Source organism: Corythoichthys intestinalis, chromosome 14, assembly GCF_030265065.1.
Source record: "Corythoichthys intestinalis isolate RoL2023-P3 chromosome 14, ASM3026506v1, whole genome shotgun sequence".
In the NCBI taxonomy this organism is placed as follows: domain Eukaryota; kingdom Metazoa; phylum Chordata; class Actinopteri; order Syngnathiformes; family Syngnathidae; genus Corythoichthys; species Corythoichthys intestinalis.
This window is the reverse complement of record NC_080408.1, coordinates 13,699,027-13,722,565: the sequence shown is the minus strand read 5'-3', so window position 1 is coordinate 13,722,565 and position 23,539 is coordinate 13,699,027. Positions and strand designations below refer to the sequence as shown.

The window sequence follows — 23,539 nt, the reverse complement described above, 5'->3', positions numbered from 1 at the left end:
CACTTCTGCTCCAAAACAGTACAGACAACACATACAGGAAACATTGTTTGTATTTCCTGTTTCTGACAGTCACAAAAAGTGTTGCTGAGTCATCATGAGGCTTGGGAGCCCCCATTGTGATGTGATATCAATAGTTACCTTCAAGTTTACTGAATTTGTGTTGGATTTTTGGGCAGGATTGGGATCTAAAGCAGGAAAAAGAATTTCTCTTGCAGAGGTTTGTTAATGTATGGAATTAACCAAAGTATCTGCTTCAAACCAACATAATTTAATGTTCATTATACCTGGTCGAGATTGTTCTTTATATGCCTGTCAGGCTGATGCATTTTGCTGCCTTTCACAGGTCCACGTGCTGTAGTCACATTTCGAACAGTATTTAGCCATCATGCTAGCTTTCGGTTTTCACACCTAAACCAGTACAACATTGTTTCCGGTAATGAAAGCCGGCCAAATCATACCACTTTATCAGCTTTCACTGTGGGATGAACAAACATCACATGACCTACATTTTGATCTTTGCAGGTCGGAAGGAATTAGTAGTCCTAGTTTAATTTAGCAACATGAACTTTGGTGCATGTCTAGTCTGAGGACAAATATCCAACAACAACAATTTCACTAGCGACAAGAAATTTTGTCAGCTTGTTTATCATAACCGAGCGCAAAAATTCTCAACGCCGCATACCTGAAATTGGAACCGTGTGTTTATTTTTTTGTTTGTTTGGTTGTTGTTTTTTTTAGAGAAATTGTCATTTTTAACACCTTCCAGGGCTCCTGATCTGACAAGCTCCTATTTAAGCTCCCGATTAAAAAAATTTAAGGGTTCTCCAGGAAAATGGGGGGTCTGATTGTGTATTAGAGGGCTTGCTCAAATGCTGCAAGTTGTTGTCCTCTTTTGAGTTTTTTTTCCCCTGGCTTCCTTTTTTAAATACACATTAATACACAAGTCAAAGCTTGTAGTGGTGTGGCCTTATGCCAAACCAATCATAGTTAAATTGCAATTAGGACCGAAGTGGAAGCGTAAAAAGAACATTGTCATCCAGTGATGTACTGTATGTTATGACGTTAAATATCGTCAAAAGGATATTAAATGATGTATCGTCATGAGGATTTCATATCACCAGTATCGTGATATGTTGGCCATGCTTAAAGTTACCTCTACCTATCTCAAGATATAACATTCACTTTATAACACACAGACAAATAATAGCAGGTCATTAAATCAAATGCCATTCAAACTCAAGGTTTTTAAACAAAACTAAAATTATCCTATAACAGCAAACTAAGCTAGTGATGAACAAACTTAAAAATTATCACAGAACATGAACTTTGAACATTACATTTTCCAATATTTTTTACATATTTTCCTTGCAGCCGATTGGGTCAAAGCTTCATGTTGGTTAATTTGCTGTATGGTGCTATCAAGTGGTCTTAAAGCCAAAGAGGTCAACAATGTTGAGAATTCCATGACAATTTGTTTAAGAGAATGACATGAATCTGCTTGTGTTACTATATAAGCAAAATGCAACAAGTGCTTTCAGGAGAATTTGCTATTCATTTCTATTAAGAAATAATAGCTTTCCCAAAGGTTTTGGCTTTAAACTAGTGTTGCACCAATACCATTTTTGGGTCCCAATACCGATACCTGGCTGTGCAGTATCGGCCGATACCGATACCACTTCATTTGAAATACTTATGTATGTATATATATATATATCTATATATATATGTATATATATATACACAAAGTGAATCCAGTACAACTTTTTTTTGCATACCTGGTATGGGTGACAGTAGTTAAATAAACCTTTGGCTCTCAAAGGCCAAAATAGTGCTAAGTTCGTGAAATTAAAACATGTATAGTGTACAGTGAGAAAGTAAAAATGCAATGAATGAACTGAATAAACTTTTTTACACCCTAAGTATCCACTCTAAGGCCAAACAGTGCAACTTTCATGAAATTATAAGTAATAATAATTGACCACAGCATCCTGTCTCTCTATTAGCCTCCCTCTCTGTGCACCAGCAGCAACATACACTTAACCAATTAGCTTAGCGTACTTTTACAGCACTTTTGGATAAGCTTGCCAACCGTCCTTTGAAAAAAGGAATCGTTCCGAATTGGGAATTGAAAGTTGCATTCCGTATTGAACCAATACGGAATATACTGTATATATAAATAGATACATTTCTATGCATTTTAGTTTGAGTTTGGGGATGTCCCTTTTTTTCGTTGCCTGTACGGCTTTGGGCGGGAGGAGGGGATTCCCTTATTTCTATTTCTGAAAGGTGGCAACCCTACTTTGGAAACAGGTCTCAAATTACTGCGGCATTTCTTTCAGTATAAGACAATAAAAGTAAAGTACACATAGTGAACTGTCTCATTCTCCTTCCTCTGGATAGCAGTCCTGCTTTTGCAGCCTCAAACTCTTTGTGTTCGTTCACATGTTTCGGCTTCAAATGTTTTATCAGGTTCGAGGTATTGAAACTGGCCGATTTAACTCCACCTCTCGAAACTTTCAGGCCGCAAATCTTGCATGCAGTTATTGTACTCGACGGAGATTATAAACTGAAATATGTCCAGACCGGCGGCATTTTACTCTCCTAGTTTGTTTTTCCTACATATGAAAAAGCTGCCCCACCATTGGTTAAGAGCTAGGCTATTGGCTGCTGTCATTTATTTGACATCCTTCCTTCAAACTTTTTCAAAACTGTTTTTCATTGCATAGCCCCAGACATACTTCAGATTATAAATACTTCCCTCCAAACAGGAGAGTTTCCTCAGACTTTAAAAACTGCAGTAATAAAACCTCTCCTAAAAAAACCTAATCTGGATGCCTCAACCATTAGTAATTACAGGCCAATATCAAATCTGACATTCCTGGGGAAAATTATCGAAAGGGTTGTGTTTGAACAGATCCAGACTTTTATGATGCAAAACAATCTTTTTAACTCATTTCAGTCTGGATTTCGGCCACAACACAGCACCGAGACCGTGCTTATCAAAGTCCTAAATGATATTCGTCGGAATACCGATGCAGGCAAATCATCTGTTCTGCTACTATTGGATCTCAGCGCCGCATTTGACACGGTTGATCACAACATACTACTCAGCAGATTGGAACAGTGGGTAGGGCTTACTGACACTATTCTTCAGTGGTTCACATCCTATTTACATGATAGAGATTTCTTTGTGTCAATTGGAAACCATCAGTCAGAACGAACCAAATTCACGTGTGGAGTCCCTCAAGGGTCAATTCTTGGACCACTCTTATTTAACATCTATATGCTTCCGTTAGCTCAGATAATGGAACAGTATGACATCTCCTATCATGCCTATGCAGATGACACACAACTGTACATTTCTGTGTCCCCACATGATTATAGTCCCTTAGTCTCCCTGAGTAAATGCATTCGTCAAATCAATGAATGGATGTGCCAGAATTTTCTCCAGTTAAATGTAGAGAAGACAGAGGTGATCATTTTTGGGCCAAAAAAGGAAAGGTCAAAGATAAGCAGCCAACTTAGCACAATGTCACTTACAGCTACAAATCAAGTCAGAAACCTTGGCGTAATTATTGACTCAGACCTAAAATTTGATAGCCATCTAAAGTCCGTCACTAAATCCGCTTATTACCACCTAAAAAATATAACCAGAATTAAGGGGCTTCTGACTCAACAAGACATTGAAAAACTTATGCATGCATTCATTTTCAGCAGATTGGACTACTGCAACGGTATATTTACAGGTCTTGATAAAAAATCAGTCAGGAAGCTGCAGCTAGTACAGAATGCTGCAGCCAGAGTCCTCACAAATACGAGGAAGCTGGACCACATTACACCGGTTTTGAAATCGCTACACTGGCTTCCAGTGAGTCAAAGGATAGACTATAAAATACTACTGCTCGTCTACAAAACACTTAATGGCCTTGGACCAAAATACATGCTTGACTTGTTAGATTCCTATGAGACATCTAGACCCCTAAGGTCGTCTGGAACGGGTCTTCTGCATGTTCCAAGAACAAGAACCAAGCAGGGTGAGGCAGCATTTAGTTATCATGCTCCTCACCTCTGGAACAAGTTACCCGAACGTCTGAAGTATGCTCAAACTGTTAGCTCCTTTAAATCAGGGCTAAAAACGCTTTTGTTTGGCACTGCATATCCATAACTGTCTATATATTTCAACCTACCTGCCTTCTATTCCTCTTGTGCTTATCTCCATTGCTGATTTCAATGATTATTAGTAGTAGTAGTTTTTGCTTTATTTTTATTTTTGTTTTATTTTTATTTATTTATTTTTATTCTGTGATTAAATGCGATCATTTGTCTTGGTTTTTACGTTGTGTTGATTTAAATGTGATTTTTATGGTCTTCATGTGATGTAAAGCACTTTGAATTGCCTTGTGTTGAATTGTGCTATATAAATAAATTTGCCTTGCCTTGCCTTGCCTTATCTGGAGCAGGCCAATAGCGATAGCTGCTTGGCATGCAAAGTGATCACGTGTCATCACACAACACAGAGACAGAGTGGAACCATTCGGCCCAGATGCCCCCCCCCCCCCCCCGCCAAACTGGTATCGGTATCGGCGCATCTTTACTTTAAACAGTATTTTTTTTGGGGGGGGGGGGGTGTATTTCACTCCCTGAGATATTTTTATATTGTTGTCTATACGAATGCACTTCTTTTATTTATGTGGCAAATAAGAAAGAGAAAAGTGGGGGGGGGGGGGGGGGTCATAGTATGTAATGTTTTTTTCCATCAAATGATTAAAAAAATATCATGGCGTATCGCTATTGTGATATAAAATATCACATACAGTATCATGATAGAGGATATATATAGCACACCACTACTGTCATCAAATTCCAATCTGTGCATGTCTATTGTGTTATTAATGAATTAGTTGGATTGTTTCGCTGCATTTTCTATGCCCCAACTGTGAGGATTCCCCTTTGTCTCCACAACTCTTGTTAGCCATGCATTGTGTTGTTTCGGGAGCGTGGAGCTCCATGGTGGGAATGTGTAGGGCGTTGTTTTGGAGAGGTAACACGACAGAGGGAAGGTGAAACGTGTCGGAACAGGCTTGGCCAGGTTTGATGCCTAACCGACTCACGCCACCTTCTGATCTGTACTTGTCAAGATTTATACTGATATATACGTATATAACTGATTTTCGGCTACTTGATTTTACGTAGCGTGTAAAGGGATTTTTAGAAGCATTGTATTTTCGTATTCGTGCTTTTCTCTTGTGGTTATATACAATGAAAAATAACTAAAAGGTTGTCATGTGCATGCTTTTGCAACGAGTGGTGCTTTATTTACTCATCATTCTACCCAATTAAAGGCCCACAGAAAATAGCAACAATAAAATAGGCACAGTGGTAATTGGTGGAATTTGAAGTATTTTCAGTATCAGTATAGGGGTGGGCGATATGGCCTTAAACACGTATCACGATAAATTGAGCAGATTTACCTCGATAACGATAAATGACGATAAAGTCGCCCAAGCGGACTGTTATATAATTTGAAAATCTGAATCAATGCATGAAATACAGATTAACAGTTTCTTGTTGATTTAGTTACCAAGTTACCAGCAAAGCATTCAATTTGATATATTTAACAATTGTACATGCAGTCTAAACATTAAGTTTGTTAAAATGTATTGTAAACAATAAGAATTCAAGTATGAGCATTTATAACAGCGTGTATGGCTTGAACAATGTACATTGTCAAAATCGATATGCCTGTGCAAACATGTCATTGTAACACAAATGACTTGCAGCTTGAACAGTACACTTCAAAAAGACAATTTATTGTTAATGGCTGCTGTGACATAATTATTCAATACAAGTGTTTACTTTATGGTTTCAGGGTCCCAACCCAAGTGCATTTTTTAATATATGCACGCATACATGAACCCCCAAACAGACAGACAGACACACATTAAAGCTATATTGATCTTCTGCTAATGAAACACTTAAGATTTTATGATAGCAATAATGACACAGAATTAAGCACATACAGAAAAATAGCTGGGGCCATTTCTCGGCCATATTATAAGTTTCACCGTTGGATTGTGCTTTATGCTGAATGCACACACAGTCAGATACAAAATAACGCGACATCGTAATTCCTAGATGCAGTCCGTGCCCAATCCACTCATTAAGTTCAGCCATTTTGACAAGGTTAGAGCAGCTATCCGACTCCATCACTTTCATTTGTAGCGTTAGCCGCTAGCGGCCGCTAACGTTAGCCGCTAACGTTAGACTGTGGCCTGGCTACCAGTAGAAAGCACTGAAAGCACCATCTCCGGAAATCGTGAGAACAAGGGAGGACAGCGGGTGAAAGCCCGTCTGGATGCCACCAAGAGTCTACTAAATGTCGGGTGAAAGTTTGGCGAACCTCCCTTAAGCCACACTCCATCACGTTTTGCTTATAGCGTTAGCTGCTAGCGGTAGCTTACCGGGCTTCTGTTTGATTGGCTTCCTGATGATCACGTGACTCCTTACGTAAGTACATTGACTGGTTTCTTAAAGGGGAATGAACATAGACGAACAACACAGAGTCAAAGCGGGATGAAAAGCCTATTTTCTTGTTTTATTAATTTACCGAATTTACCGACATGGTCAAAATTACGTCGGTCATCGTGAAGAATTTCGGTGACGGTAAATTTTCGGTTTACCGCCCAGCTCTATATCAGTATCAGTATTTTCTGAATATTCTTGCTTAATTAGATATTGGCATGGCAATAGTAGTTCAGAATATTCTGGGATAATGGTTTTGATGGTGGATTTTTCCATATTATTAGCATAGGTTAGTGATAGGGTTGTTCCGATCATGTTTTCTTGCTCCCGATCGTTTTAGTTTGAGTATCTGCCGATCCCGATATTTCCCGATCCGATTGATTTTTTTTTCTTCTCTCGATTCAATTCCAATCATTCCCGATAATTTTTCCCGATCATATACATTTTGGCGATGCATTAAGAAAAAAATGAATAAAACTCGGACGAATATATACATTCAACATACAGTACATAAGTACTGTATTTGTTTATTATGACAATAAATCCTCAAGATGGCATTTACATTATTAACATTCTTTCTGTGAGAGGGATCCACGGATAGAAAGACTTGTAATTCTTAAAGGATAAATGTGACTTTGTATATTGTGACTAAATATTGCCATCTAGTGTATTTGTTGAGCTTTCAGTAAATGATACTGCAGCCTTTTAACTTCTGCCCAAATGCCTGATGGGAAGTGCAACCATGACTGTGCGTAGGGCTACCAATTGATATATCTTCTCTGCATTGGGAAAGAACATAGGGTGTTAAGAAAATGATCAACTACTACCTTTCTTCCCCACATTCCCACGTTATATTTAATTGCTGAGAGAGGTATTGTAAGGCTTTTGCCACATAAAAAATGGCCCAAAGGTTGTCAAAGTTCTCTCTACTCATTATACGCTGCCTTTTAGCGCTATCTATAGGTAAAACGGCATTTTTATAGATTGAACGCGACAATGCGTGAGTGGGTCGTGCAGCGCATGCGTTAATTACTTAACGTGATTAATTTTAAAAAATTAGTTACCGCCGTTAACGCAATAAATTTGATAGCCCTACTTTAAGCCAAAACTACACTGGATGAGTATAAGACATTTTGTCTGTAACGTTAAATACAATTAGAAAACGATTTAAATTTAAAAAAAAAAAATATATATATATATATATATATATTTAAAAAAGGCATGTCCGATATTTTTTTGCCGATTCCGATACTTTGAAAATGACGTGATCGGACCCGATCGATAGCGATCCCGATCGATAAGAACATCTTTAGTTAGTGATTGAGTGTGACACATTCCAACACAAATTCACGTTTACAGCACTGCCAGAACTCCATCGTAAGCCAAGGAAAACCAACCCCCTGCAATCATAACTAGTCTGTGCTCTCGTTCGGCAAAATTCAAGAATAATATCACTAAGATATGCACTTCATCATAAGTGTTTGTGTCACATGATATTAATTACATTAGATACCACTTTAGGTATTTGACAATTGAAAACTCGAATCAGTACCATGTAATGTAAACACATGTTACCATGGTGACCGAACTTCATTTGCAGAAACTTCAGAAGCTCCATCTTTATTCCTGCATATATCGGACATAGACTCATGCAATTGAATAGATGAACGCATCCAAGTGAAACATTCCAGAGATTCTGTGTACATTACCTGTCTGTGTGTGTCGTGAGTGCACTGTTCAGCTGTAGCGGACTACCATATGCCTGTTAAGACACGACCCTTAGCAATGTCACCACTGGAATGAGGAAAACCTTTCTGTTTCTCTTGACGACTTGGGTCTCAGATTGAGTTTGACTTCTATGTGGGGAAAAAGATAGTGTGCGTTCCTCAAAATGGACAACATGATACTAATGTTTGTTGTTCAAACCTTTCGGATTTTTCCACATCTCAAATTCAAAGTAGATATGTGCCTTTTACCGGTTTCAAGGTATATCGTGGTATGAAAACGTCACTGTTTCAAAACCGCAAAACAATTTCGTCATACCGTCCCTAAGGTATTACCTATTTTTTTATGTCCCAAAAATCCAGGGAGAAATCCCTTGCTTGCAGCTGCAAGGTTCAACCCTCCCCCCACCGGTTGGTGCTCAGTGTCAGTGAGTCAGCTGTGCTACACGATGGCTGGAAGAGGTGAAACTCCTGTACTTTTTCCCCCATTGAAGAAAACAAAATCACTGGTATGGGAACACTTCGGCTACAGAAAAGTTACAGACGGCCACAGCTTAGAGGAGAAGGGACAACCGACATGTAAAACATGTTTGCGAAGGGTAGCTGCCGAGGAGGCACTACCTCCAATACAAGGGCATAGGTTTGCATAGGGACGGTAGGGACATAACACTACCAACATTTCAGGACGCTCAAATTGTCCCCACCAACTTTTAAGCAACCTTATTTTCATTATATATACATATATATATATATATAATGACTTAAGTTATACTAGTATAGGTAATTTAGAACGTCTTCCCAAACGTTGTAAGGATAGAATTGACCCTACCATTATTAAGTCATTTGCATTATGTTCAGACTTACATTTACATCTTTTGACTTGCTGAATGTGCCAGTCCATGTTTTTCCCTCAAACGCACATTTGATTGGCTGATTACTTGACCCCCCAACACATGCGCTCACAGCCCTCACAAAAATGCAACATGTCGACAACATGCCACCTCCCCCACCTCCTTTGAGTTTTTTTTCGATCACTAGCAGTAGCAGCCACTGTAAGTAATGTAAAAAGAAATAAATGTTGTGGAGGTGGGGAACACACTACGAATTTTGCTACTAAAAGTCCGACCACAGAGATAAGATTAAGCTGTGTGAGTTTGCTAACCTGCAAAATACAAGTAGGAAGCTGTTAACATTTATTAGACTTACTAAACTTTCTTTTTTTTTTAACTGACTATGACTTTTTTTCAGTTATATTTATTATTTAGACACACAATGTTGAGTGGTCTTAAGACAAATGTTTATTTTTTGCATTCCTGGATAGTTGAGATGATTAACGCGTGTATGTTAATATCATTTATGTTTAAATTAGGGTTGTCGAACGATTAAAATTTTTAATCGAGTTAATCACAGCTTAAAAATTAATTAATCGTAATTAATCGCAATTAATCGCAATTCAAACTATCTCTAAAATATGCCATATTTTTCTGTAAATTATTGTTGGAATGGAAAGATAAGACCGATATATACATTCAACATACTCTACATAAGTACTGTATTTGTTTATTATAACAATAAATCCACAAGACTGCATTAACATTAACATTCTTTCTGTGAAAGGGATCCACCGATAGAAAGACTTGTAATTCTTAAAAGATAATGTGAGTACAAGTTATTGTAATTTTGATAGTTTGTATATTGTGAGTAAATATTGTCATCTAGTGTATCTGTTGAGCTAAACTTAATGTTTGAATAGAGTATTATTTTGCATAGCTATTTTGATTGGGAATGCCAGATGTCTTTGCATTGAGCACTTTTCTTTTTGTGAACATTTTATTTTTGAGAGATAGGAATATTATTTTTGTTGTGCTTTCACTAAAATGATACTGTAGCGACTTAAATTTTCTTAACTGCCCAAATGCATGATGGGAATTCGAGCAACCATGAGTCACAGTGGTTGCTGCAAATGGTATATCTTCTCTGCGTTGAGTACAATACATGGTGTTAAGAAAAAGATCATCTCCAGTTATTGTTCCCCATGTTGCTTGCCACAATAGTTATAACAGTTGTGGAAGAGATGCCACCGCTTATTCCATTAAATAGCGCGGCTCTAATAAATGCCTGCGTTACTAATTCGCCCTTCTTGGTAATTGGCGGTGCTATGGACCGGCGATTCATGTTGGTTCGCTGTCGTCGGTTGGCTAGGCTCGTCCGATTTCCTCCAGAGGAAGAAGGCGGCGTACATTTAAACGCCGAGAGGTGTTGGATGGCTTTTGTGGGTGCTTTTGTGGGTACTTTTATTAACAAAACATAAGCATGTGGGGGACGCAGCACTTGAGCTTGCGCGAACTGCGCACTTTCTCTACTCTCTCGCTCCCTCTCTCGCTCGACCACTTTCTTCCTCACTTCTCAATCTGACAATGCCGGTCACACTGAAAATAACAGCGGCCCCCTTGGCGGGTGCCGGTAACACCTGCGTCCACTCCACATGCTTGTCTCTGCCCTTAGCTCTCACTATACTTCAAACGGCGCCATTGTAGTCTGTTCACGGCAATGCTTGAGTGGGTCGTTCCGCGCATGCATTAATTGCGTTAAATATTTTAACGTGATTAATTTAAAAAATTAATTACCGCCCATTAACGCGTCAATTTTGACAGCCCTAGTTTAAATATTGCAATATAAATTTGCTAATAAAATCCAGACATTTATGCTGGAAGTTTTCAAAATGTTTTAGTAGTTTTTCAAAACAAAGGACTGAATCGAACTGTTTATCACCTGAACCAATACACATTAAAGTATAAGTCAATATAGATTTATTTTGTTTATCACCTGAACCAATGCACATTAAAGTATAAGTCAATATAGATTAATTTGCATTGATAATTTAGCCTATTAATTAATTGGGTTCATATTCATGAGAAATATAGCCCTGACCCCCGTTCACCCAGTCTGTTTGGTCTTATGAATGTCCCATTCCCAGCAAAAAGTGGACATGTATGTTATGCTGTTATATCGTCCCTACAACAACATTGAGACCAAACCCCACGCCCTTGCTCCAATATGATTTCGCATTTATACAAAATTAAAGGTTAGTAAACACTGTCATGAACGTTTCCCACCAGCAACGAGAGTTAACTTCAGCATGTTTAGTGTGTCTAGCTGTGGTAAAACATGTTTTATTTCTCTATAGCAACTGTCTGTGTTGAGAAAGAGAGTGCGTGTATAATGTAAATAAGATACGAGTCATACACACATGCTTTTAATGGAAAATAATTCAATTATTTTTGTTCTGATGGTAATAATGTTGAGCTGTGGCTGTGAGATTAGGCTCACTTATAGGACTGCATTAATTTTAAGTTTATTTAGAATATTTCAGTTAATTTTTGTTTTTTACATTGACTTAACATTATGCTTATGTTCCAATTTGCTGGTATGTTTTGAAAAGTAGAAATTGTGTTCAATGGGAAAAAGTATTTTATTTATTTATTTATTTATTTATTTATTTATTTTTAACCCAGATATCTCAAGGTAACACATTTTAGAGCTGTAATAGCAATACCGTAATATTTTGGCTTAAGGTCATCCTACCATCAGAATCTCACACCGGCACATGCCTAATTCAAAGTGATACTGGCTTCTGGGACTAAATTTTCTAATCACATGGGATACTAATAAACCTAATCTTCCAACAAAATAACACCAGAAATGCTTCTTCAAAACAAAATGATAAGACTTGGGGTTCTATGTGGGTCTAGTACTCATGACACAAACATTGAAGGTGTTCTTTCATAAAAGTTTGCCCACTAAATATTTAGCCCGTCAATCCTTTATCATAGAAATGACACATGTACATTTTAGATATCTATATTTTTACTTATAATGACATAATTTTCCCTAACAGGCTTTTGGGAATGCAAAGACCGTAGCAAACAACAACTCCAGTCGCTTCGGGAAATTCATCCAGCTCAACTACATGGAGAGCGGTGTCATCCGAGGGTAAAAGTAGTGCCAATTAGTAGGTTGTGGTTCCTAAGCAATGCGTTAAAGTTCTTTTATCTTTAGGGCAGTTATCATGAAGTACCTACTTGAAAAGTGCCGGCTGGTTCACAGAGATAAGGGTGAACGGTAAGAATATGAGTTCATTATAAAAGCTATTGTCAAACATAAAAGCCTTGATTCCTTTTTTTCTTTTAATATACTTATGCAGGAACTTCCATGTCTTTTACTATCTACTGGCGGGAGCGTCTAATGATGAGCGGGAGGAGTTTAGGCTGTTAGCACCACAAGATTATGTCTACCTCAACCAGGTGAGTTTGGTTTTGCTGTCCAAGGGGGTCGGGGACATTAAAAATTGCACTAATTACAGACATAGTCCATCAGAAGGAAATAATATACAGTATTGCATTCGTGTGTGACAAAATATCGTGATACTTTGTCTCCCAAAAGATAATCTATATGCTCCTGGCAAGAATTGATATATCGTTTTAAAAAAGGTTTCAGCATTGAGAAAACAAAAAAAAACCAAGTTGTTACCAAAATCTTCCACTAGAAAAGTGTGTCTGTTAACTCAATGGCTGCTATTGACAGTGCTAGACGATAAAGCCGAAAAAGAAAATCCCAATTATTTTAGATTCCCAGGTCACTTCCTGTTCTCTAACCCTAAATCAACAGCAAGTGACCCATAAATGCCCCAGAATCAACAGGAAGTAATAGAAAATCAGCAAATGACCTGAAATGTCCCAAAATTAAACTCATTGGTTGCCATTGGCCGCCATTGGACGTCTATTAGTGATAAACTCAATTCACAGCAGAAGAATGAAATAGGTTGTTCTTCTGTTTATTACATGTATAGTAAAATATTGCACAATTATTTCCTGACCCATGTATCGATAATTATTACATCGCCTTATTGTGAGATCATCGTTATCGTCAGCCTTGTATCGCAAAACGTATTGTATCATGACGTACCGAGAGGTTCCTACCCCTAGTATTGGATTGATATGGTTGTAACATTACATATTCAACTGTGGTCACTGGTTTCATCAAGTAAAATGTTGGTTGGCTAAAGACATCAGTACATTTTTACATGCGAAAGCTTGAAATTACAGCAAAAAGTTGACTTATCTAGTAACTTCTAATCACGGGTCTACTGAGCTGCCGTTGAAAAATTTCCAAAATCTCAGCTTTCTTATCTAAAAGTTGCAGGCAACCTTGGCTAAAGAACATAATGTTTTCAGCAGACAACAAAGGAATCATTTTGCTTTTATCTGCAGCCGACGCTGATTATGTTGTGAGTCAAATTGACCCATATTTAAAACTCTAGAAAATGCATTTTAAATATTGGTATAAGACAATATAGGGTGGCTTTATAGGAAATTGTTTTCACAAATTCCTTGGCAGATGCTAATTTTTTGTCTGGCAACGGTGTTCGCATGGACTTAAAACTTTCATTTTAGTGTGGGAACAATGGAATTAAAAATAAAAAGTAGAAGGGAAAAACATATTAAAATTGTATCTGTTCCTGTCACTCAGGAAGATCTTGGCTTGGATGATGAGGAGAAGCTCGTGCAGGAGTACAGGAGGCTCCATCAAGCCATGGAGATGGTCGGCTTCCTGCCTTCCACCAAAAAACAGTATGTATACTTTTAAAGTTTTCTGTATTTCTGTAAATAGAATGATCCCCTAATATGTGATGCTGCGTATATAAAAAAAACTGAGTAAATTACACACCCAAACATGATATCAATTCTTCAACTCATAAATATACCACAAATTATGATCTTAAAGACATGGTATTTCAAATGACTGAGTTTTTTCTCGAGAAACAAGATGTCAATTCAAATCCACAATTCCTCTAAAAAGAAATTTAAAGTTATTACTACTTGTAGCCGAATACATAGCACTTTGAACTGAAGCCAAAAAAAGTTTTTTACATTTTATTCCTGTACGAAGCCCCTACCAGAAGCGCAGATCTGTCAGTGTTAGTCAAGCATATGGCTTTAATCTATTGCCGGCTTGTTTTAACATACAGTATTGACAACGCGTTTCAACCTATTGACAACTGGTTTTAACGTATTGCTAACCTCGTTTTAACATATTAACATCTCGTTTTAACGTATTGCTAACCTCGTTTTAATGTAGTGCCAACCTCGTTTTAACGACTAGTTAGTGGCGAAAGCTAAATGCTTAAAACATTACCTTTTCCCAGAGTCCTGAGAATTTGGGCATACACAGTTGTACTCCTATACGGAGGTGCCTCTCCGTCACGTTGTCATAAGCATGTTGCATGTAATGTTTTTAGCATTTAGCTTTCGCCACTAACTAGTCGTTAAAACGAGTTTACCGATACGTTAACACGAGATTCGCACTACGTTAAAACGAGGTTGGCAGTTCGTTAAAACGAGGTTGGCGCTACATTAAAACGAGGTTAGCAATATGTGAAAACGAGGTTAGCAATAGATTGAAACAAGCTCGCAGTACATTAAAACGAGACAGCCCTGGTAGAAATGTTACACTAACACTGGCAGCTCACGCTTTGGTAAGCCCCAGACGTGACATGAATGAAAAAAAATTTAACTCGTGCGCACGCTCAAATTGTTCATGCACACAAGCTACTACTTCGTTCACACAAGCTACTACTTTGTGTGAACAAACTAGTACTTCGTGTGAATGATTTTGTACTTCGTGCGCACTAGAGCTGTCCCGACTAGTCGACATTGTCGACGTCATCGACGTCATCGATGACGTAAATGCGTCGACGGGCAAAACATACCGTCGACGGGTATTGACGGGTTAAAAAAAAAAAATTACATGCGGATAAAGTTTAGAATGGCGGGCGCTCGCAATGCAAGCGGTTGTGACGAACACCCCCAAGGGGCCGCTGTTATTTCAATGTGACCGGCATTGTCAGATTGAGCAAAGAGGAAGAAAGTGGGCGAGCAAGCAAGAGAGAGGGAGCGAAACAGAGGGAGTGAGATTGGTGAGTTTGGAAAGTGCGCGCTGCGCGGGTAGCGCGGAGTTCAGTGGCTGCAGCCCCTGCGTTTTTGTTTTGGACAATAAAAGTATCGATAAAGAGCCATCCGGCACCTCTCTGTGTTTTTATGAACGCCACCGCCTTCCTGAGGAGGACATGGGCCGAACCAACGACAACGAGCCAAGTGAATCGCCGGTTCACTCCTCATTATGGCGAGGAGTTGAAAACACCACCAATTACCAAAAAGGGCAGAATTGGTGACACATGTAAGTGGCATAAAGCCAAAAAAGCGGACCAGAATAGCCAGAGCCTGGAATAATTTCAAGGAAAATATGGAGGGTGCCACTGTGTGTACTCTTTGCTAAGCTGAGCTCGTATACCACGGTAGCACGTCAGCTATGAACGAACACTTGAAGCGCCGTCACCCAAGTATATTTTTCCAAGACAACAAGCAACAACAAGCTAGCAGATTGTAAGTCCATACAACTTTCTAATGATTTTTTAAAATGGAAGTTACCTTTATGTGCGTCGTATCAACGTGCATTTTTATTTATTAAAATAATTAATGTATAGATAATTATATATATATTTTTTTATTTATTTATTTTTTTATTTTTTTTAATTATTATTAAATTTATTATGATCATGGAAGCTCCCACTTGGGGAAAATATATATAGAAACAGCACTGGCCTGCTTACTGTAATCCATGACTGCACTAATGTTAGTCACTTTATAATATAAAGTATCATTGTGTATATACATATTGTAGTATACTATAAAATTAATACTATATATTTAATTTTTGTTATTGTATGTGTGCCTCTCATTCAAAATAGTTGTAATATTTCAGTGTGCCCTCTACTTTATCTATTTTCAGGTTAAAACAAACAAAAGTTGAACAGTTTTTCCCCTCCCCCAAAAATGCGGAATGCAAACCAGAAAAAGCATCTGAACTCACACAAAGTATTCTGAAAATGGTTGTCCGGGACATTGCAATTCATTTTAACATTTAGAACAATATAGACAATGACATACCACAAAAAGAGTAAGAATGGTTTTGACTCCTGTTAAAGAGGTGAAGTCTCAGTGTTTCCGTTTATTTTTTTTTTGCACTAGTTAATGCCAGCATCATTTGACCTCATTGTTTGTGATTTATTATTGATTTATTATTATTATTATTTATTATATTGATTTATGTTATTTATTTATACGTTAATAAAGAATGTAGGTGTTCCAAAATGATTTTTGTGAATTAATAAGCTTCAACAAAAATTAAATTATTAAAGTAGTAAAAAAAAAAAAAAAAAAAAATTAGATCAGTCGACTAATCGTAAAAATAGTCGGCTGACTAATCGGGAGGAAATTAGTCGTTTGGGACAGCCCTAGTGCGCACTAAGTATTTATTTCATGTGCACAAAATCGTTACAGTAAGCACATGAAGTAGCTCTAGCACCCCTCGGGACACAACGGTAAACACATGGAGTGCACTTTCTTTGTACTTTTGGCTAAAGCTACAAGATGGAGTGCCATTGCTGTATGTTTTATTCAAGTATAGTCTCATAAAGGGCTATTTTTTTCTCATTAAATAAACTGTCATTTTTAAGGAGAAGCATCAAAAGCCTTAATTGCATTACCATTTATTTCAATAGGGAACAATGATTTCAGATACAAGTGTTTTGATTTATCAGCATAGTCATGGAACAAATTCAACCTGTAGTATATCTCAAGGCAGCACATAATTAAAAATAAAATGGCTTGCAGATTATTTGAAAATAATACACAATGCACTCACTGCAAAGAATCTCCGTAACTTCCATATATTAGAAAAATAAAAACAATATGATAACAAAACAATTCTCATCAGTGTTCAAATTTTCATTTGCTAGAACGATGTCAAGAGAAAAATGAGTGACTCATTTTACTCCTTCCAGTTTCTGCCATATATTTTAGTATCAGTGACAAGTCACAGCTCGCCAAGTTTGAGAAAAATGTGGAGTGCTTGTAAGAGAGTGCCTAACAGCCGGTGTCAGGCCTTTTGCTCAATAATGAGGCAATTTGACTGGCCGCTACAATCTTGTGTTTGGAAAACATGAAGTACAGTATGTTTGCATTTAATAAATGTCTGCTGTTATTTTTTTTTTTGTGCAGAATATTTTTCACCCTCTCAGCCATCTTGCTTTTGGGCAATGTGATCTTCACTGAATTGGAGAACAATGAGGTGGAGGTGGGGCCCGCTGACATTTTGGCCACCTTGTCAGACTTACTCAAGGTATGTCCAAAAAAAAAAAAAAAAAAAAAAAGGGATTGTTAATGTATAATATTCCCAACAGTGCTCTGTTTGTCTTGTAATGCTCGTTTTGTTCATTCCAGGTCAAAAAAGAGACGCTGGTGAAGACTTTGATTGAGAGGAGAGTCTTATGCAGTAATGGCACAGTGTTTTCACAGTACACGCTACAGGAGGTGCACAATTACATGCCAATTACATTTAGCTAATAACAAGTTTTAAAAAATACATATATATGGCGGAAAACCCTCAGGTGACTTGAAGTTCTGCTCTGAGACCCCCAATTTGGCCAAATTTCAAAATTGTCCGATATGCATGTCTGATACATCATTGGAAAGCTTAAAATCTCATTTTTCCGGTCGGAAGAAAAATTTTGGACAGGAGGGCATTTATTTAGTTATTTAGTTTTTTAAACAGCAAAACCCTATCTGGAGGTGAGAGCACGCGAGAGCAGAATTACAGACGCCACGACTTTAACGAGATATTATCGCGTACTTACCTTGTTTCGATCCAAAAACTCCATATCGCATGTATCACTGAGTGTCAAGACACAGCTGTGAATGGCCACAGCTGGATTTTTAGATTATATTTTATGGGTGAAACATGGTAATATAACAAGGGTCGTGATGCAGAAATCGCAGACATCGAGGAGTGGTCGAGATTTTCTTTTTCATATATTTACCATTTTAAAAGTTTTTTTCAATTTTTCTTTGTTTGGATCGATTATTTATCATCTAACACATCGGGAAAAATGCGACAGCAACAAAAAAAAATACAATTTCGCGATAGTTATGAGGTAGATACATAGACTTTTTTTACAGACGCCGTTTTTTTCATTGTGACGTAATTTGTTTAAAAGTTTAAAATATGTGAGTGAATAATTTTTTTAAGTCTTTTTTTTGTTTTGTTTTAAACAAAATATTAGACATCAATTAATGATTCTAAGCTAAAAATGACACATTTCGAATAATAAATATAATTACTGAGCTTCTTTTTATGGCTGAGTTGAAACAAAAGCGGTTGCGCGACGTCTGTAAACCGGGGTTTCCAGGGTAAAACAGACAAATTTAAAATAGTTCGGGGGCTTAATGCGCCATGAATCTGCTTTTGCAGCATATAAACATATTGTTCTATCAAACACATTAAACTATTAAAATACAGCAGTTTCTTTTAAAGAGGAGTGCAAGAGCAGAAATTGCTTTTTCAGGGTTGTCTGTGTTTTCCGCCATATGCAAGGAACAAGTAAAATTTCTCAGAATAAAAATTAATTTTACTGCAATGATAATTTTTACTGGATTATTTTACTTAAAGCAACACTAGGTAACATTTCAACCTTCATAAAATATTTTCATAATTTTACATTTTTGATGATACGTCGACTGACAACCAGTTGAATGACACTTCTTTTATATCTTGAGGGGGTCTGTGTCGCTCTCATCGATGCTAATTAACTTTGAGGAGGGTGGCAGGAGCCCTGCCACACAGAAAAACTACAAATATGCCGACTACTTTACGGCATAAGTCACTTCCCCTTTCCCCCATTCATTATAAAGATGGAAGTCTATGCAAACGCTTTCGTGCGAATTCTGCAAAGATGGCAGAGCAACAAAAGAGACAAAAACTTTTGTCCGAGTAGGGGAAAAAAGGCTACCAGGATAAAAGGATACTTAAGAATAATCATCAGCGCAGCTTACAGTCGCTGGCGTACAGTGCTGGTCATAATGGAAAACGCAGTCATCCTTAAGGGAAGACACTACTGCTTTTGTCCACCGGCGTCGCTAAAATCGACCAAAACTGAAAAGTTACCCAGTGCTGCTTTCAGTGTGATGAGTTTTTTTTTTTTTTTTTTTACTAGAAATTTGACGTTCTTTGTAGGACTTTGATTTTTTCATGTTGGTATTGTGTGGTAAGGTTTGTTGAATTGATTTTTTTTTTTTTGTCCCCCAAGGCCGTGGCGGCACGGGACTCCATGGCAAAGTCTTTGTACGCCACTCTGTTCGACTGGATTGTCCTTCGTATAAACCATGCTATGCTCAACAGGCGGGACATGGATGAGTCCGTTTTAGTAAGTCAGTTCTATTTTCTTTACATAGACAAAGTTTTTTTATTATAATTATTTTTGATTTTTTTTTTGTCAGTGTTTGTCCATTGGGGTTCTGGATCTGTTTGGCCTGGAGAACCTACACACAAACAGTTTTGAACAGCTGTGCATCAACTACGGCAACGAGAAGCTTCAGTATTACATTAACCAGCAAATCTTCACTCATCAGCAAGTAGGAAAAACTATTGAATTATTCTCTATCCCACATGTGTGAAGCATTCTTTTCCTATCATGTGTAAATGATTGTAACAACATTTTTTAGGAAGATTATGAGGCTGAGGGCATCAGTTGGCAAAACTTTGAGTACAGTGACAACAGCAAATGTATTCATCTTATCAGTCAAGGCCTCTTCAACGTATTGAATGAGGAAAGCAAGTAAGACCATGGTTGATTATATTTTATTTCTCAGTGGGAATATACGCTTTTTTCAGTGTAACTGATAAAATGTCTGTGTCTTTGTTAGATTACCTCAAGCGACAGATAAAGCGTTACTGGACAAGTTAGCGCTGCGGTTCAAAGACGACTTGCTCTTTGCAGCCTCTGCTGGCCAAGAGTCATCTTTTGTCATTCAACACTTTGCTGGCAGTGTTGCATATAACATTGAGGTTAGCCTGTTATTCTCACAGTGTTTAACTATTTTTGCTTTCTTTAACATATTTTGGATTAACATGCTAATCCATGGTTTATGATTCATTTTGTTTTCCACTGGTTGTTTCACTGGATTACCGTAATTTTCGGACTATAAGACACTACTTTTTTCCCTCATTTTGAAATATTTGCGTTATTAGGTAACGCTTGACAATGGTGTCATCAGACTGTCATAAGACCGTCATAATTTTGACTTGACACTACCATGGTCATTACTGAATGCTTATGACAGATATCTTTAAGTGTCATCTGGCAAATTATGTCACTCCGTTTATGTCCTACTTGGATCTTTTACATCCGTTCAAAAGTGAGATAATTTGCCGGATAACACTAAATGACATCTGTTATCACTAGGGCTGTCAAACGATTAAAATTTTTAATTTTTTGTTAATTACAGCTTAAAAATTAATTAATCGTAATTAATCACAATTCAAACCATCTATAAAATATGCCGTATTTTTCTGTAAATTATTGTTGGAATGGAAAGATATGACACAAAACAGATATATACATTCAACATACGGTACATAAGTACTGTATTTGTTTATTAAGACAATAAATCAACAAGATGGCACTAACATTATTAACATTCTGTTAAAGTGATCCATGGATAGAAAGACTTGTAGTTCTTAAAAGAAAAATTTTAGTACAATTTATAGAAATGTTATATTAAAACCCGTCTTAATGTTTTCGTTTTAATGAAATTTGTAAAATTTTCAATCAAAAAATAAACTAGTAGCCCGCCATTGTTGATGTCAATAATTACTTTCACAGTGGTCATGGGTGGCTGAAGCCTATAAAATCAGTCGCACCCAAGCGCCAGCAGAGGGCGGCAAAACTCCATAAAACACAATTAACAAGTGGTGTTTAACTGTACCGTAATTTAAATCTGTCTGAGCAGGTAATCTGCGTTAATTGCGTCAAATATTTTAACGTGATTAATTTAAAAAATTAATTAACGCCCGTTCACGCGATAATTTTGACAGCCCTAGTTATAAACATTCATTAATGCTCATGACAGTGTCATGTCATAATTATTAATAATCAGTAGAGGTGTGAGAAATTTCCGATTCTTAGATTATTCGCGATTCAGCCGTGGAAGATTTGAGAACGATTCACAAACATCCAAATTCCGATTATTGAAATATGTCAAGTAAAGCGGCAATAAAACACACTCCGCGCGCTGCGCGGTCTTCGGGACGCAATGAGGAACGGAGCGAGAGTAGCTAAACATCATGCTTGTCATTACCCGGCCCCTCGGGTAATGCCAATGCTCAACTCACGGCTCTAGCTCAACTCATGCCGCGAGATAAAAAAACAACAACATACCTGACTGCTGCCGACAGCTGTTACAAAGTACGTCCACATAATGGTACAGTAGATATCATATTTATATAGGACTAGACGCATTATAGACTCGGCGGCATTAACAGCACATGTACAAAAAGCTAGATGCGGGCGTTAGTAAATGGCCGCCATCTTAAAGCAGTAGACTTCCTTGCAAGGCTGTTGTAGCGAACCTAATTAACTTTTTATCTAAAATACTCCTAAATCGGTAAAATATTGACTTCAATCTATCTTTACAATAGTTTTAAAACTTTCACATGTCGAAAGTAGACAAAAGGGAAATTATGGAATAACGGGAGCAATTTTAACAACTTTAACGGTTGATTCACAACATTAATGAATGTAGTTTAAAGCTGCTGATACAGAATGGGGATTTGAGTATATTATTTATTGTTTTTAACTGTTAACTTGATACTGAAATAGTCGTTTATTTAAGCCTGCGAGTTTTTTTTTTTTTTTTTAAGTTTTTGTAACTAATGTACAAAACATTAAAATCAGCTAATAGCGGGGGGGGTCATCAATAATCGATTTATAATTGAATCGTAGCCCCTGAATCGTAATCGAATCGTTAGGTGCCCAAAGATTCCCACCTCTAATAATCAATGACAGTCTTATGGTGGAACTGTCAAATAAAGTGTAACCAAATACCATAACTAGCAATTAATGAAACAACTGGAACGTAACTGAAGAAATAATTACCACAGAACTTGATTGAATTTTGATTGTTACTTACATCTGTAGCGCTGCAATGCATGCTAGGAGGCATGTTGGACGGCAACAGCGTTGACAGCAGGTGGCAGCAAAAGTTCACTGCCTCCCCCCCAAGGGAGCAATGATGGCCAAATGAAGCTTCTTGACGCAACAAAGCTTTGCAGCTAATTGGTTCAAAGCTTCGTGGTGGTTCATTTGATCTTCTGACAGTCTTATGTTGCCACTGTCAAATAAATAGTTACCGGTTAATATCTTTTGGTGTAAATATCTGTATCTGTGAGTTACAGTCCAGTGCGGCTTATGTATGAACAAATGTCATTTTCGTGTCAGTTAGTTGGTGGCGGCTTATAGTCAGATGCGCCTTATAGTCCGAAAATTTAGGTAACTGTATTCCTTTTTGACATGAAAGAGATTTGTACGTTTTCGTTATTGTTGATAAAACATTAACACACTTGGCAAAACTGTCTTGTTCAAGAATGTTGACATGTTACAAGTCTGGGAAAGCTAAGCTATACATTAAGCTATACAGCGCTAAGGTACACCTTAGGTGCATGGCACAATTTGCGTTGATAAAATTTAAATATCATTAATTGTGTTCCTATAGGGCTTCTTAGCGAAAAACACAGAGCACATGAAGCCTGAGGCTGTATCGCTTCTCCGTGGCAGCGAGCGGGCGTTCTTGAATCACCTGGTTGCTTCCAGTCCTGCGGCATTGTTTCGTTGGGGTTTTCTCCGGGCCACCTTCCGCATCTTGGCCTTATTCAAGAGCTTGGGACGCAAGCGTTCGGAAAATCGTGGGTTACTTTAGAGATTCTTTGGCAAATGTAGCTGTCATATGTCATATGTTTGTTTTATAATCTCAGTTGCTGCCCGTCGTGCCTCCCGCAAATCACTCAGAGACATGAAACAGAGTAGCAGTCACATGGACAGACTTTCCAGGTATAAGTGTTCCACTTGCCTGATTTTGTGGTCACCTTTTGTTAGATGGATCTAATGGGATGCTGTACCTCAAATGAAGTGATGTAGATACAGTGGTATGAAAAAGTATCTGAACCTTTTGAAATTTCTCACGTGATCTGATCTTTGTCAAAATCACACAAATGTAAAAATAGTATCTGCTTTAACTGTAACCACCCAAACACTTAAAGGTTTTCGTATTTTAATGAGGATAGCATGCAAACAATGACAGAAGGGGGAAAAATTAGTAAGTCAACCCTCTGGATAAGAAGAC

At 37.5% G+C, this 23,539-nt stretch overlaps 1 protein-coding gene across 8 annotated transcripts in view; it reads left to right on the top strand.

Annotated features, from left to right (window-relative positions):
• The window catches only part of myo9b (myosin IXb), a 67,091-nt gene that overhangs the window by 8,015 nt on the left and 35,537 nt on the right, over positions 1–23,539 (top strand). For all 8 annotated transcript variants that reach the window (XM_057856612.1, XM_057856613.1, XM_057856611.1 and 5 more), the window contains exons 4-15: positions 12,145–12,239; positions 12,306–12,368; positions 12,451–12,550; positions 13,776–13,876; positions 17,366–17,486; positions 17,588–17,677; positions 19,450–19,566; positions 19,640–19,774; positions 19,865–19,977; positions 20,066–20,207; positions 22,913–23,102; positions 23,172–23,247. In XM_057856612.1, the coding sequence (XP_057712595.1) occupies positions 12,145–12,239; positions 12,306–12,368; positions 12,451–12,550; positions 13,776–13,876; positions 17,366–17,486; positions 17,588–17,677; positions 19,450–19,566; positions 19,640–19,774; positions 19,865–19,977; positions 20,066–20,207; positions 22,913–23,102; positions 23,172–23,247 (1,343 nt within the window). The remainder of the gene's footprint in view (positions 1–12,144; positions 12,240–12,305; positions 12,369–12,450; positions 12,551–13,775; positions 13,877–17,365; positions 17,487–17,587; positions 17,678–19,449; positions 19,567–19,639; positions 19,775–19,864; positions 19,978–20,065; positions 20,208–22,912; positions 23,103–23,171; positions 23,248–23,539) is intronic.